General features: G+C 40.4%; 1 protein-coding gene across 1 annotated transcript in view; it reads right to left on the bottom strand.

The window, feature by feature from the left end:
- Positions 1-9,283, bottom strand: part of MORC1 (MORC family CW-type zinc finger 1) — a 184,931-nt gene extending 175,648 nt beyond the window's left edge. Inside the window, 3 exon segments of the mRNA XM_065875870.1 lie at positions 2,699-2,767; positions 8,703-8,737; positions 9,270-9,283. Of these exon segments, the coding sequence (XP_065731942.1) occupies positions 2,699-2,767; positions 8,703-8,737; positions 9,270-9,283 (118 nt within the window).
- Positions 9,284-17,647: the final 8,364 nt, after the last annotated feature.

Here is a 17,647-nt window from a genome sequence, read left to right as displayed (position 1 = left end):
AAGAGAAGCCAGCACAATGAGAAGTCCGCGCACCACAAGGAAGAGGAGCCCCCACTCGCCACAACTAGAGAAAGCCCACGCTCAGCAACGAAGACCCAACACAGCCAAAAATTAATTAATTAATTTTTTAAAAATTTTCTTGTCCCTAAAAGGGAACTACTAACACTTATATCACAGATTTGTTGATGAAGATAAATGAAATGAATTAAATGAGATGATGTGTTAACCTTAAAGACAATACATGCCATTTAATAAATGCTAATAAAGGTCCTATAATTATTTGTACCACTAGTAATTTTCTATGCTTTTGGCACTTATCCAGTCCCATGTGAGACTGAGAAGGGCAGAATAGCTTTTGGTCTGCTACTAACTGGGAAGGGCTACTTATTTCAGACTTTGAGAGTTATTCTCCTGATCTCTCCAGGGCATTCTGGAATTCTAGAGAAGAATCCCCTGAACTTCAGAATATACATACCTCCAAGAACAGGAATGCTCCCAGGGAAATAGGAAGAGATAGAAATGGGTCTCCCAATTGGGCTACCTGAATACATGCTCCAGAATTGCCCTGAGGACCCTGTGTCAGTCTGGGGGCAGACATGCTATAGTTCAGTGGCACGTGGCATGAGGTGTGTAAAGACACTCTGCTTGTCTGAAGCTAACTGGACATTTTATCACATGTTCTTATTAAGGGTTGGCTATTAGATGAGCGTATCCATAATGATAATATTAGCTACTGCTTATTATTTAGTATGTGCCAGGTACTATATCATATACTTTATTTGCACCAACTACTTAATATTTATAACAAGCCTACAAGGAAGATACTATTATTATTATTATCTACACATTACACATGAGGAAATTTAAGTTTTAGGAGTTTATGTAACTTTCCCAAGGTCACACTGATAAATGGTACCCACAGAAATAGCACCCAGAGTTGCAGAAGACCAAATCCCATGGTTTTTATCACACACCATACAGACTCCCATGTATGGTGGCCAGAGTTCTGAGCACAGGGACAGAACACTGAATAGGACAGGCATGACCCCTGTCCTCAATAACTTTATGTCATGGTAGGAGAAAGAAGTAGACAAACAAGATCCTTTCGGAGAGCACTAAGTAAAGGAAATAAAACAAGGGTAATGTTACAGGGAATTAACAAGAATGTAGCCTGCAGATAGAATGCTCAGGCAAGGCCTCCTTCATAAGGTGTCATCTGAGATGAGATTTAAATGATGAAGGGCCAGCCAGGTGTGGCTGGAGCGCTGTGAGCAAGGAAGTGCGAGGTATGAGAAAAGGTCAAAGAGGTGGACAGAGGCCAAATAATGCAAGAAATTGAAAGTGTTGCTGAGGAATATGAATTTTATTCTAAAGTAATGGAAAACCACTAAGGGTTTTAAGCAGGGGCATCAATATGATCTATTAAAAGAAAAAAATGCACTCAGGATTGCTGTGTGGGAAATGCACTGTAATGGGGCAAGACTGCAAGTGAAAAGAGTTTGGAAATCACCGCAGTCATCTTCTAAGGGTCAAGACTGATTGATCTCAGCTTGGACAACAGATGGATTCTATTTTCAGTCATCAGAAAAACTCTTCCAATTTATCACCTGAGTTCCAACATTAATAAAGAATTGCTCTCAACACTACTGGGCCTTTTTAAAATACAACTGTATATGTCAACTGAAGTGAGTTTCTTCTGAAGATCTGAATATTTGTCTTACCTGTGTTTTGATTATTTTGTTTGTGGACCCATATAAAGGAGTTGCTTCTTTTTTTAAGGAATTGCTTTAGAATATGTCACACATAGTCTTTTACCATTCAGACCAAGGGGGTCTTTGGAGACTCAAAAGAAGATAATTGCCTTATTTTTTATTCTTAGCTTCTATCAGCACAGATGATCATTCTTTCCTCTGGTGTGGAACTGACCAGAACACTACCATATTATTTGAACTCCCTCACTGTTTGTTAAATCTGTGGTCAAAAAGCCTAGCTTGAGGGACATACACAAGTGTTATAAGAATTCAGGGATAAGGTATCCCAATTCATGCAAATCCTTTATCTGAAGGAATAACATCTCAGTTCCACAGCAAACAATATTATGTACCTATTCTGTGCTGTCTTTTGCTAGCCTTGAAGATACGAAGATAATCATGCAATGCATTGTAGGTGTTTTCACTATGCTGAGAACATTCAAGAAGCAACTAAACCTTTGAATGTGCAGGGAAAAAACACAAACTGCTAAAAACAAGGAGAGGTGACCTCTACCTCAAGGTTAAACAAAAAATTTAAAATAGCCTAAAGACACTAGAAACTGCCTCGGGTCTCTTGCAAGCAGTACCTGAAGGGTGTGCTAAAGACAATCTCACAGTCTGTGTTTGTTTTCCATTCATTCCCAGATGCTGTTCCTTACAAGAAATCTGTGCCCTGTGCCTGTCATTTTTCTGGCAATATTGATTTACATTCACTTTTGGTCTTGCTTTAGATGGTTACAGTGAATTTACTCTGTCAGCTGGAATATTTAAAGCTAAAAAGCTCAACAATATGTTAAGTCTGGGGTTTATTTTCCCTAATAGCTCCATACTTGTTTATATATTTATATATATATATATATATATATCTCAATTTATTTTTATTTATTTTATAGGTTTTCAGGCTGTTTGTTCTAACAGCCAGGTAGGAATCTAGATAATTCACTTACCAGGGCTCATACCACATCCATCATCCAGGAAGCACAACATGAATCCACCCTGCAGTTCTTCATTATCCACTGTAAGAGAAAGCAGTTATTACTAATAAATAGGGGGCTTAATTTGTTCATCAGACAGTCATGCTGCTCACATAATTATTTGTCCTCCTCAAATGCAGCCACTGAGTGACAGAGTTATGACACAAGGATAAAGCTCACAAAGGCATCTTGGCTACAGTTTCATGAGAAACTGCAGGGGGAAAACAATCATGCAACAAAAAGGCTTTAAATTAACATAAAACATGTACATATTAATAAATTATGTATACAGCATGACATGCCCTGTTCTGGAATCTGACTGGTCCTTTAAACTTCAGGTATTTTCTCCCTGGGGGAGGGAATAAAGGTAGCCAGTGATGTGGCCCCAGGATCCCTCTATCAAATTGATCAATCCTGATGCCCTTCCACCAAAGCACTAATTCTAAAGTCAATCCAGGTCATCCTTATTAAATTCATCAGGCTCTCTTCCAAGTAGCTAATTCCCATAAGAGCCATTCGTGCATGCTTCTTAGTGGCAGAAAATATTTGCCTCTTGAAAATGTATTTGATTTTTGAAAATAGCTAAGTTATTTGGAGTCAATTTTGATGATTAAGAGATATTAAATTACATAATATAATCTCTTGTTTAAAAAATGTTGAAGGTGTAACTAAAAGTAATGAGAGTAATGTCAATGCACAGTTTGTAATCTGGCTCTTGAAGTAATTTCAGCATTTGGATACGTGAATTCTAGCACACCTCTCTCTTTTGTTAACATAACAACTTTATTGAGAAATAGCTTACACACAAAAGAGCTACACGTTTAAAGTGTACAATGTGACACATTTTGACATACGTAAATACGTGTGGAACCATCACCACAATCAGGATAGTGAACATGACCATCACCCCAGGTGTTTCCTGGTGCCCCTTGTAGTCTCTGCCTTCTGCCCCTCCCATGCCCTGTCACCCCCGACCCCATCTCCAGGCAGCCATGGATTTACTAACTCCATCCTTACAGATTCATTTCTAGCACATCAGTTAAGTCAACTCTGGGTTCAATGGTCACCTCTAATCTACATTTTTTAAATGTTCAAAATAATCTATAAATACATATCTAAAAATCATACCCAAGTTTTCTGGGTTCATAATTTTATGCTCACATGTCCACTTGTCATCCCCCCTCCTCTCTCTAATTCACCTCCTGTTTACAAACCCTTTGAATCTTCCCTACCATCTCATTTCCCCAGTTCTTCTCCCTACCTGGTTCTCTGGTCTGCTCAACTTCTGTGCCAGAATATTCCTCCCCGCTTTAGGTATTTGCTCCGTTCAGCTGTCCCCTGACTAAGGCTGACACTTCTCCACTGTTCAACTCTTGTTGAGTTCTTTGCACAATGCGATAGTTCTCAACCTTGGCTGCATATTTGAATCACCGGGATATATTCTAAATTAATTGGTCTTGGATGCAGTTTAGCAATAAAAACTCCTTCCTACTATCCTAAGGTTTATCAGAACTGGCAACCACCTAACACAAGCCTCAGCCTGTGACGTTGCAACAGTTGATTTTGCAGCTCTTGGTATATAGTTCTCACGTAAGAAAGCAGGGCATTTCTTTGGTGAATAGGTGGGAAAGGCTCAAAATTCCCAAGAGTCTTAACAGAGTGCTTAATTTTTCTATAAATTCCCATGAAGGCCTGCAGACAATCACAGCCTCAAAATTTAACGTTCCCCAAGTACCCACTCAGAGGCTTGGCCTTGTTTGTTTCAATTCCTTAAAACTATGTATTTCAGATCGATTTCTACTAACCACTAAGCATGCATGTCTGAAACAAACCACAGCACCTTCTCCCCAAGCAGACTGCCTCCTCCTTCTGGTATGTCCTGCTCAATAAATGGCATCTCTCTGCTATTAGGCTTCAGCTGCCCAAGTCAAAGCCTCAAGATCAAGTTCTCCACCTCTTCCACCCATGTAGACATGTCTTCTCCATTCCACCTCCTCACATCTCTCAAATCTGGCCACTTTCTCCATCCCCATGACACTGCCTTAGTTCAGGAAACCACCCCTCTCTTCTGGATTCCAGTAGCGGCTCCCCCACTTCTTGCTCCCACAAATCAGAGCACGCCGAGAGTCTGCAGCCAGTCATGCAGTTCACCCCTCTCCTGCTTATAACACTTGCATGCCTTCCCACTGCCCACAGGGTGCAACCCAACCAGTTAACAAATCTAGCTTGCCTTTCATCACCTGACCCTCCGACCTCTCTGTGGTGGTGAATTTTATGTGTCAACTTGGCTAAGCTGTGGTGTCCAACTGTTTGGTCAACTCGATGTTGCTATGAAAGTACCTGTGGATACAATTAACATTTATAATCAGCTAATTGTAAGTAAAGCAGATACCCTCTATAATGTGGGTCAGCCTCATCCAATCAGTTACAGGCCGTAAAGGCAAAGACTGAGGTTTCCCAAAGAAACAGCAATTTTCTGCCTCAAGACTGCAACACAGAAACCCTGCTTGAGTTTCCAGGCTGCTGGCCTGCCTGAAGATTTAGAACTCAAGACTGCAACGTCAACTCTGACCTGGATTTCCAACCTGCCAGCCCGCACAATCATGGGAGCCAGCTTCTTAAAATAATCTTCCTCTTCCTCCCTCTCTACTATATGTATATCCATAGATAGAATGAGAGAGACTGACAGAGAGAGAGAGAGAGAGAGAGAGAGAGAAAGAGAAAGGGGCAGGGAGAGATATCTATCTACTATTGGTTCTGTTTCTCTGAAGAACCCCTCCAAGCTCATCTCTTGTCATCCCCTCCCCTGCCCATACTGCACTCTTCCACTTCCACACAAATAACCACCTGGGACTAATCCTGAACATCTCAAACATTTCTTCAACACCATCAGGGTGTCCTATGTTCTCTCCAGATTCAAGCGACTATACCTTCTTCTCCTTCGTCCTTTCCATCCTTGATTTTCTAGGTTAAGGCCTATTTTCCCTTTAGGTCTCTAGTTCATACATGATTTCTTCCAGGAAGCCTTCCTAATCCTTCCACATCATCAGGTGCCCATAATGAATGCTGTCTTTCTAATCTGTGTTTCCCACTTTTCAAAGTATATTCAAATACCCGTTCATGCATCTATTTCTCTTTCAGACTAGTGGTTCTTCCACGTTTGGGGACTCAGTTGCCTCAGAGATATGATGAAAGCTCGACGGCCTTCTACCCATAAAAGTGAAGCTGCACACAATATCTTCCACAGACCCCTTTACTAGGATGCCAATTCCTTAAAAGCAGGCACTGTATGTACTCAGCACTTGGCCCAGTGCCTGCCACTTGGTAAGCACTAAAAATATGTACTGAATGCATATCCATGTTTACTAGAATAATACACACAGAAAGATAAAACATCCATGGCTAAACATATTCAGTTTGAATTTTATAGCCCTCAAGTTACTTGAAGAAAACTTAAGACTGGAAAGTAATTCACATGCCTCAGTAAATAATTTTAAAACTAGTCCAATGCTTAGATTAATTATGTACCCCCATACCAATTCTATCGGTGCATAAGCCCTGGCCCTAGTTTATTTATTTATTTTATTTTCTGAAGAAAAATCAGTTTGCTAGGTTGATAGCCATATTGTGGTTTGCTGCAATAACACATATTACCTAAATAAAGAAAGAAGTGCCCCTTTCAAACCAAACTGCAAAGATTCTTTTTTATTTTTTGTGACAATGCCAAGTGCTAAAGAAAGGGGGGTGAAGTAAATACTGCCATGCCCTGATGTCTTGCACAAATCCAAAAGAACATAATGTGTGAATTCTGATCACAGTTGTTGTACTTTCTGTGATTCCAGATAATTCTTCTCAACCCTTCAACCCTTCAATAATATGTGTGCTCTTTATGAAATTCAGCTCGAATCTTTTCTCCTTCCTCCACTGCTAGGACCACTGCCTTCGTTCAAATCCTCATAAAATCTTGTGTAGATCATCCATAGCCCCACTTCCCTGCTATCGTTCTTTCACACTTCTACAGACCATCTACAAACCATCCTGTATGCTCTAGCTAGAGTATCTTTCTTTAAAAAGAAAAGAGCACATTTCTATTGAATAATTTGCCAACTGACATTGCTCAAAACTCTTTAATGGTTCACTGGCTACAGAAAAACAAACAAACAAAAAATCTTAGTATGGTATTCAAGGTGCTCATCCATTTGGCTCTAACACTCAGCTCTAGTCAACCAAGCCCCATCATTGTCTCCTGGATGCTTTTTCTCCAAATATATACATGGCTCACTGCCTCATGTCATTTAGGTCTTTGCTGGTATATCACCTATTTAGAGCAACTTTCCATGAGCACCATGTGAAAAATAGTACATCTTTCCCATTCCTCTCTGTTCTCTTATCCCACTATGTTTTGTTTCTTTTTAGCACTTATCGTGACCTGGTATATTATTTATTTGTTCACTTCTTTATTGTCTATCTTTCCTCATTAGAATGCATGTTCCATGAGAGCACAGGCTTAATCAAACACTTTACTCATTGCTCTATCCCCAGCACCTAGAAAAACTGCTTGGCTCATTCATAATAGATACCCAGTAAATTGTTATTGAATAAATGAATGAGTCTCTGAACTAGTCTACCTCCATTCTTTTTTTCACAATAATTCCTCAGACAGGACTATTCTTTTCTTCCTACACTACCTGACAAAAATCACATCCATATTTCAAGCCCTGGCTCTTTAATATGGGGTGTTCTTTCTCTGTGTTCCCACTATGCTTTGAGTCTCTCCTAGGCAAGAGATGCTTATTCTCTTTTACTCTTATATAATTGGATATATATATGGAAAGACCACCCTTTCTCCACTACTGGCATTTCCTTCTATGCAGAATGGAGTTCAATCAGCAGTAGTAAAGGGGCCCTTCTCTGTACTTTGACCATTTTTTCCCTGAAGCAGTGAGCTCACTCATCTGACTAGTAATTTGGGGAAAAGTAACTTAAGAAGGTTCTGCTCAGATCTCTCCTGTTCCCTCTGAGAGCAAGCTGCCTGCAGAGAGCGTGACTCCACTAGGTGGGCGAGTGCCTGATGCTCTCCCACACTAAGCTCCACACTCCAACCTAGCATTTATCAGCAATGAAGACTACTCTCTTATTTGATTTCTCAAACTTCTCAGAACCTGGGAGTAGAAAGGGAAGAAGAGTGTCATTTATTATGTTTCTTCAGATCTCTCAAGATGTCCATGTCTCTCTTCCTCGTGAACCAGAAGCACCCACCTAGCACAAAATCTTAAAACATTTAGAAAACTGAATTGAACTGAGTTGCTTTTTAAATAATGATAAGACTTTATATCATGGACCACATTCTCTGGCCTGTGACCAACAGCCAATATTTACAGAAGAGCTGATAGAATCTGGGTTGGGGATCAGTTTTAACACCATAGGCATTTCTCCAGGTAGTGTTAACTACAGGACTGGATCACAAAACCTAACTTCCTCTGCATCATATTCAGTGAAATGAACTAATAAGTGCAATAAATACTTGGTGACTGGAAATGAAGTCAGTAAAGAAAACATGCTTGGTTTGAATTTCATAGCCTTCAAACATTCATACTACACATTCACTTACACACTTTAAAACTGTGATATGTTGGGAATGATGTATACTTAATTATGAATAACCATTAAGTTAATATGCATTTTAAAATAAAACTGTTTTCTCGTGGCAGACAAACTGACTGCTCCAAATCACTGATGCTTTCACAAAACCCTGGAAGATCCAATTTTGTAAATGAGTCCTCTAACAAGTGAACAATTTCACTCAAAGAGTATATTGTTCTCAACCTGGCTCCCCACGGGGTCACTGAACTCACAAAGCACTTAGATTACATTAAAAATCTATAGAATGTGGTTTGATTTTCATGAAATAAAAGAAAATCAAAATAACTACAGGCTTTTCCATTAGAAGAAAAAAGGAGAAAGCAAATCTGCTCACCTGAAAACACATCCAGTCTTGCAGCCCCTGCATCTCTGAAAACAATATAAAAATACTGCTTCAGTATGAAATTGTATTTTTAAAAATTACATTAATCTGAATTGCTCATGTGACATATGATCTACTGTCAGATAGCAAACAATGGAGAAATCTGCTTAAATTGCTTTAAAAACACTAAAATGTTTCACCCTGCATTTGTAGACTAAGACCTATGATCACTTGTAATTTGAGAATATTACAAAGCCTGAAACTCAGAAATTTAAAAGAAGAGATGGAATTTAGTGGTAGTTACACAAGAAGCTCAATAAAATGGATATGAACATAAAAAATGGTTGGAGAATAATCCAGAAGTCATATGAAGACTTTCATGATATATTTTAGTACAAAAAGAAAAAGAAAATTACTAAGTACTGTGTACCATATAATCACATTTTTAAAGAACATATATGATATTCATGTGCATATCTGTAAGGAAAGAAATCAAATGTTAACAGTGGTTTTCTCTAGGTCAGAGGTTGGCAATCTATGATCTATGGGCCCACCAGCTGTTTTTGTGAATAAAGTTACGGGAACACAACCATGACCGTTTATTTACATATTGTCATTTACCTATTGCTTATAGTCTGCCTTCACACTACAATAGTAGAGTTGGGTAGTTTCAACAGAGAACACATGGCCTACAAAGGTGAAAATATTTAATATTTGGTCTTGCACAGAGAAGTATGCTGGACACCCCCTCTCCACAAATGATGAGGTTACTGGTGCCTTTTCTTTTTTTCTTATTTCCTTAGTTTTCAACAATTCACAGATATTATTTATGTATTTTCTTAAATTACTTTTTAAAGTAGAAACTTTAAAAGTAAAGGAGAAAGAGCCAGAAGATCCTGCTTTCCACATGAAGGCTGTGAGAGAAAGGAGAAGGACAATGAGGGCTTAGCTGACGAGGAAGTGGGTATGTTGAGGGAAGGAAGAGTCTAGAAGGAAGCTCAGAATAATAACAACCAGTGGGACTCTAATGGGAAAATCTGAGTGTCTCCCAAAATTTCCATCAGTCCTGACCCAAAACTACCCCAGATAAATTGGAGTAGGTACAAGTACAATGTACCTGTTCTACAAAGTTGGCCCCTTAGCTCCTTCCTCTAGCCAACTGCTGCTTCTAAGTGCCTCCTCTAAAGAAATTCTGGGGTTACCACTGTCATTTCTTGGGCATTATCCATGTGACAAATAAATATTAAACCTTCCCTTCTAATCCTTACCACAGACCCATGACACATAGGTATCATTATCTCCATTGTATAATTACACGTTATACAAAGTACCATGTATACAATAATTGCTCAATAAACGCCACTGTACTGAACGGTTTTTTCCATAGAAACAGTTTCTTCATAGAAAAATTCCATGGGATGAGACAAAGAACAGTCATTTACCTTTACAGCATATTAAGACATTTCATAATAAGCTTTGTACTTGAGACCAGCTACTTTCTCTCTGAACATGTGTTGTATCAGGAAGAGTCCCCTAACAACCCCTTCCTATCCCGCCACATTTTTTCCTCCTCTTTCCACAACATTCTTTTAATACCTTCCAGTTCTAATTTTGACAACTCCAGGAAATCATCAAAATCTTGAATACAATGATATAAAATAACGTCTTAGAGTAACACAGGGACTTTATGAAGACCTCTGTAAGACCAAGCAAGCATCTCGCGTAAGTCTGTTAAATAGCTTCATTTGCTGTCAATTACTAGCATCTAAGCAGCGGTGACAAACTTCAGTGTGCCCTGAAGACAGAGGAGCTGAAGAGTTCAGGCTGGCCGTGGGGAACACTGGGAATGGCAAAGCTGAAAACACAGGCTGGTCCCAAGAGTGCACCTGCTACACACCTGATCCCATTGAGGAAGGCAGCCTCAAGGTTGGTACGTCTAATCTTTAAAAAAACACAAAAAAAGCATGGGATCCAGATTCTTTTATGTGGCACCTCATGTTTCTCAAACTTTACAAACAATTCCTTCCTTTCTTTCTTTATAAATAGCGTGCAAACTTTCAGTATGAGTCAAATAAACATGAGACAGGCTGGACTTGTTCGGGGGCTGCCAGTTTACAAATGCTGCTTGAAGAATTGCTTGATTGATCACATTTCCCTCACTCCCCTGAGTCTGCAGTCAATCTTTCTTTGCTAATCACCCTCTCTACTCCATAAACCGTTCCCACTGTTCTATTTCTTCTACATTCTGATTTTACTTGCCCTCCTTTGTTGAAATGAACGAGTGAAACAACTTTATAGGAGAAAAGACAGTAGGCAAAAGAGACAGATGTGTTCTTTCACAGTTACAGATGTCAAGTTGCTGGAAATGGACACTGAGTAGGACAGAGGACTAATGGATACAGGAGGAGCCTTGCTTCAAAGCTTTGGGCAGAGGCAAACGGTAGAAACCCTGAATTCCTGCAGAGACCAACCATGAACATTCACGTGTAGTAGCCCCATCTCTGTTAGCTCCACCTAAGTTGCATTCACAGGTCTTCTGACCAAGCAAATTTCTTTTTCTCCTCTTCCCTCCTTTTTTGCGATGACTGTGATTCCATCAGTTCTGCAGAGTTTCATATAAAGAGGAGCTAGGGACTTTTTACTTAGCATTGAGCATGGCTGTGCAGGAAGTTCTAGATGGCTGGTTAAATGACTACACCCTGTGGTCACACTCAGTCACCTCCCTTCAAAGGCCAGAAACGAAAGGAAAATGCAAAATGCTGTAATACAGTCATCAATCAGTGGCAGGGAATTCAGATCTCCCCACTGAGATCCCTTATCTAACAACCGCATACTACTGCCTGGGTGGACTTTGCTTTCTGCAGAAAAGGTGACAAAATCTTCTGTCACAGGCAAATACAAATATAAAAAAACCAAATGCCATATTCAGCGAGCTGAAAAACTGACTCCTTCACAAACACACGATTGAGCAGGTCTTAAATTGTTAAAGAGATTTCCTTAAACATCAATACCTTTGTCAGAGACAGTAAAATGGGGCAAGGGAGTTCTGTAGCCAGACAGCCTGAATTTGAATTCTAGCTCTACCAAATATTAACTGTATCTCCTCGAATAGGTCATCTAACCTCTCTGTGCATCAATTTCTACAACTGGGGAATTCAAATAATGATTCCCAGGTCAAAGTGCTGTTGTCAAGAATAATGAGTTAATACCTGTACATGAAGAGCTTAGAACAGGATCTGATACACAGCAGGGTATCAACAACACTTAGCTCTTTTCTCCTTAACTATGCAATTCACTTTGATGCAAACTTCAGTAAATGCCCAAACCCAAATCTAAATTCTCAATACATAGTATACATTGATACATAATTCAAATAAAATCCAAATGAATATCTGCTATTACATGGTTATAAACACAAAAACAGATGTCCAGATGAATGGATAAAGAAGACGTGGCACATATATACAATGGAATATTACTCAGCCATAAAAAGAAACGAAACTGAGTTATCTGTAGTGAGATGGATGGAGCTAGAGCCTGTCATACAGAGTGTAGTAAGTCAGCAAGAGAAAAACAAATACCATATGCTAACACATATATATGGAATCTAAGGAAAAAAAAAAAAAGGTCATGAAGAACCTAGGGACAAGACGGGAATAAAGACACAGACTTACCAGAGAATGGACTTGAGGATATGGAGAGGGGGAAGGGTAAGCTGGGACAAAGTGAGAGAGTGGCATGGACATATATACACTACCAAACGTAAGGTAGATGGCTAGTGGGAAGCAGCCGCATAGCACAGGGAGATCAGCTCGGTGCTTTGTGACCACCTGGAGGAGTGTGATAGGGAGGGTGGGAGAGAGGGAGACACAAGAGGGAAGAAATATGGGGACATATGTATATGTATAACTGATTCACTTTGTTATAAAGCAGAAAGTAACACACCATTGTAAAGCAATTATACCCCAATAAAGATGTAAAAAAAAAAACAGATGTCCAATTTACCTGCACTTCAAGTATGATCATAAATACAAACTGAATAAAGATGAATAATTCCTCCTTTCATCTGTTCTTTTTCCTATAATACCTTGATTTTATAGGAAATCAAGTCACAAAGCATTCCAAGTGGGGAAATGACAACGTATTTTCATCTCTTAATATGACTAGACTTGATTAATGTCATAAAATGCCTTTGTCCCTTTGAATAACCTTTGTTTACACATAATCCTTACCTTGCATTGTCCAGCAATTCAGCCAGTGCTCCGAAAAGGAAACTGTGAGTGGTGCTGATGAAGAAATAGAGGGAAAACCAAAGCTAAACCAACTCTGTAATCAACGTAAAAGGTTCAAGACACGTTCAGACAATGTTCTCCAGTTCTAGGCAGATAATCAATTACGGAGTTATTCTAGAAACTACTTTCTCAGCATGGTCAAGATTCTGAAGTACATGACGAAGCCAGGGCTAAGAACACTATTGCCAAAATATCCTGTCTACTCCTAAGAAAACAAAGACTTCAAGGACCTGACTGTACTTAAAGCAAATTTTGACATTTTAAAATTGCTTGATAAGCATTTACTCAAGTTTTTTTAGAGAATGTTTCATTAAAGCTGTATTATTTAAGGCCAAATTACTTCTGAAAAACCTTGATCAAAATCCAGGCTCACTGAAAGACCTTAAGACTCCATCTGCAGACACAGGCACTGGCAGGGGACCCTGTTTGCACCACTAATCTACACTTTTCTGTGCAATCTTTTCACCTTGGACAACCCTGATCCTTAAATAATCTCACAGATTACCAGGGGTCACTCTCCCCTGTATCCCTCTTGCCAAGTCCTGGGCAATAGAACACACTAGATAGCCATCCTTATTTATACTTTGAAGGCTGAATGCTCCTCTGGGGTGATATCAAGCCACCTTCAGGGTCCCACACTTGCTTTTCATTTGTTGTTGTGGATATTTCAATCAGCAACCTTATCGCAGCATTAAGGTAAGATTCAGCAGGCAATTTTCTTTTTATATTTAGTAAACAGGTAGCAGAAGCAAGAGAGACCCATTTATCAAAAAACATCTGCTCGTTTGTACAGGAGGAAGGATAATCTGCAATGTCTCAGTGACTCCAAATACCTCAGGCCACAGGATGATATGTTAGCTCAAAATTTATTTTAAAAAAATATATACATATATCTATTTTTGGAATTTTAAACTATAAACACATGCTGATGAGGGGTCTCTTGACTCCAGTCAGCTTTCAAATTCGTCATCAGAATAAACCTACTATGCTTCTAATGAAGAGACAAGTTTGTGAACCCCTATCCTCATTGCTTAGTACACCATTCATTTGACTCTTAATTATACCCTACAGTAGAACTAACTCCTTTAATGGCAGACATCAGATGTCTCTGATTTCTGAGCTTAGCTGCTCTTATAAAATAGTGGCCTTTTAATAAATATTCACTGTTCGTGAAAAAAAGCATAAACCTACTAAATGCAATTATTGCAAAAAGGTGTCCTTCACTCAAAAGAAAGCTAGTACTTAAAAATCTAGAACAGAGCAAAAGAAAAGTGTTGGTGACATGCTTTACAAAAGCAGCACTTCAAACCACAAGCCTTTCTAAACAATCCTTCAGGAAAGTAACTGCAGTCATTCTGATCCCCCCGCCAAAAATGCCATATAAGCTTCTGTACCATTTCACTTGAGATTTTTACTGACTGCCTGCTATGTGCCAATGTGGGCAGACATGTTCTTTACACTTTACGGGCTCAAGTTAGTGGGGGATATGAAAAATACACAAGTAAACAAACATATAAAGATGAAAACACAGATTATGATTCAATGCTACTAAGAAAGAGGTATGAGGAAGAGTAACTGGTGAGGAAGGGAAAGACTTTCTTCACAGAAGACATAAGCTGAACCCTGAAAGATAAGAGCTCAGTCCCTTGCAGAACTGGAGTGAAAATGCTCCAGCAAGAGCAGGAGGTACAAAGACCTTGAAGCAGAAAAGAGCCAAGCAGGCCAGTCTGCTCTGGCTATGGTAAAACGGGGAGATCACAGCAAGACATGGGATGGCCAGGTCGTGCAGTGCTTCCTACTCCATGGTTAAGAGCTCATACTTGGTCCCCATTCAACTGGAAACCACTATCATGCCTTAAGAAAAGTGACACACCTTGGGGCTTCCCTGGTGACTCAGTGGTTAAGAATCCGCCTGCCAACGCAGGGGACACGGGTTCGAGCCCTGGTCCAGGAAGATCCCACATGCCGCGGAGCAACTAGGTCCGTGAGCCACAACTACTGAGCCCACATGCCACAACTACTGAAGCCCACGCGCCTAGAGCCCATGCTCCGCAACAAGAAAAGCCACCGCAATGAGAAGCCTGCACACCACAAGGAAGAGTAGCCCCAGCTCACCGCAACTAGAGAAAGCCCGCACGCAGCAACGAAGACCCAATGCAGTCAAAAATAAAAATAAATAAGTAAATAATATTAAAAAGAAGAGTGACATATCTGGTTTAAGTTTTTAAAAGCTCACTCTGGCAGCTTTTAGGAAAACGGATCATAGGGGAGCAAGAAGGGGAAGCAGAGAACCTAGTTTAGAGGCTACAAGAAATCCAGAGGGTAGATGGCAGTAGAGATGGGGAGAAATGGATGAATTTGAGACACAGAGGTGGCATGAAGAGGACTTGATGATTGATGGATTGGATGTGGGGGTGAAGCAAAGGAGGAATAAAAAATCACTCCTGTTTTTACTGAGGCCAGTCTCAGATAAGAATTTTATCTCTGGGAGCTGAGACTATGCCAATTTGTATCTGATTTTGTTGCTGTGGCTTCACGCTGCTGTCACTTTTGTTGTTAAGTTACCAGACCACCAACTGATAATGGGGTAGTATGGGGGGGGGTTGGGGAGCAATAGCTATAGAAACTATGCAAACTGAGGCTGAGGAACTTTTCTAAGATAAAATTCACAGTCTTTCCAGCACTCAGCTTATAATTTTTCAACTTGCTGAAAATTGCTATTTCTTCATTCTACCTGTCTTCTACCTGCTAACTTTTAACTACTTGTACCATCCTTTCCAACTTGAAATCATTCTCCATGATAACAAGATAAAACTAAATATCTGCTGAATATTGCCTGTTTGTCTTATTCTGTTGTCTGTAAAAATTACACTGTTTTTCCCAAGCAGCAAGGCCAGGATTCTTTACATTTCCATTTCTGTGGTTTCAGATCCGCTGCATCCTTTCTATCAATCGGTACTTTCAGTAAATACAAATTACTAAAAGTTTCCAAAAAACTCAACATACCACTGTGAATTACACAGCACTCACTGCTATGCTTTGCTCTGTTGGAAATAACAGATGGACAAGAAAACCTCTGTCATCTGCCTCTGCAATCTGAATATTCGATATAACACCTAAAGAGTAGCCAAAGGGGCTACCGGCCTGACAGAAGAAACAGTGCCCTAGTAGTAACTAAAATGTGAGATTCCTATCCCTCATAGAGGTTACATTTTCAGAAAGACTCAGGATGCAACAGCGGCTGGAATCGATAAATACAAATTACTCTTTGGAGGGCAACTTTAAACTTTAAAATGTCAGTGTGTTAGGGAGAGAAATCATTAGAGATAGGCCAGGATGGTAGAATGAGGAGATGGACAAACGTCTCCATTGTGTGGACAGGCTCCCCCGTTCCGGCTACGCCAGGGTACTCACGAGTTGGCGTGGATGAAGTCCAGATTCAGCTGGGCCCGCCGCAGAGCGGTATACTTGTCGTCCATGGCCTGGAACGCGACCCGCGCGACGCTCGGACACCCAGACGCCAGGCCCAGCAGCCTTTCGCCCATCTCCACGCCCACGCCCTCGCCCTTGCGCAGACACCTGGCTCGGCGAGCACGCGCTCCCCCTGGTGGCCGGAGCGCGAAGCTCACCCTGCACTGTGGGCCCGAGTGTCTGGCAAGTTAAGTCTGGTCCTGATCTTGGATCCACCTGGTGATAAGGCGTCTGGGCTAGGCTCCTCTTCCCGAATTGAGGTTTACGTAACCTTACTAAACACTCTTTTCTATCATTCCCCAGCTGGAAAATGGAGCCCAGGGCTGGGGATAGAATTCGATCAGAAATGATCGCACACACACATACACACATAAACACACAGAATGGGAAGAATCTGGGAGGCGAGGTCGGTAAGGGAGCTGGGGACGGTAGGGAAGGAAAACGGATAGTTTCCCTTTTGCGGTTGTTACACAGCAGAGGTCAAGGCCCTTTGTGTTCTCACCCCAGCACTTACCCATGTCCCTTGGGTTGTGTTTTCTCCAGTTGAAAGAAAGAAAGAAGAAAAGCGGTCAGCCAGAGAGAGAAAGGAAGGAAGAACTAAAGGCAATCAGAACAGAATGTGGAGGCTTGTGTTCCGTGAGAACCTTTTTCACCTGTCAGCTGCCATTCAATTGTTTGATGTGCTGGCGCGATTCAAAGAATAGACATTCTGTATTGTTCCAAAAGACAGAATTGGGCAAGTGGAAGGTGGAAAGGGGGGATTGGGGATAAATATAAGGAAGGGCTGTGTATGCCAGCTGTCCAAAAGGGGATACAAAGCACTGAGTCACCAAAACCTGAGCTGAAACAAGATTTGTCAAGGATGTGTTATGGAAAGGTGCTGGCTGGGATGACAAATTAGTAGGCCTAGTTGACCGCTAAGTGTTCAAACTCATTCATTCTAAGGCACTATGACTTGCAAATAAGGTAGTTCAATAGTACTCAGCAGATGTTTTATATGAGAGTTTTAAAATCAGAAACAAGCATCTATGGAATAAAGAAGTTGGACTAGATGTGTTTGTGATTTCCAGGCATTACACAAGCAATGAGGCTCACAAAAAAAAGAAAAACAATGTCAGTTTTGGGGTACTCATTCTACTTCCAAAGAAAGAAGTTTATCTGTTACTACATTTGTAAGACTCAGTAGAGGAAGAG

Source organism: Phocoena phocoena, chromosome 4, assembly GCF_963924675.1.
Source record: "Phocoena phocoena chromosome 4, mPhoPho1.1, whole genome shotgun sequence".
Classification (NCBI taxonomy): domain Eukaryota; kingdom Metazoa; phylum Chordata; class Mammalia; order Artiodactyla; family Phocoenidae; genus Phocoena; species Phocoena phocoena.
Note: the sequence above shows the minus strand (reverse complement) of the source record. Positions and strands in the feature narration are given on the sequence as shown.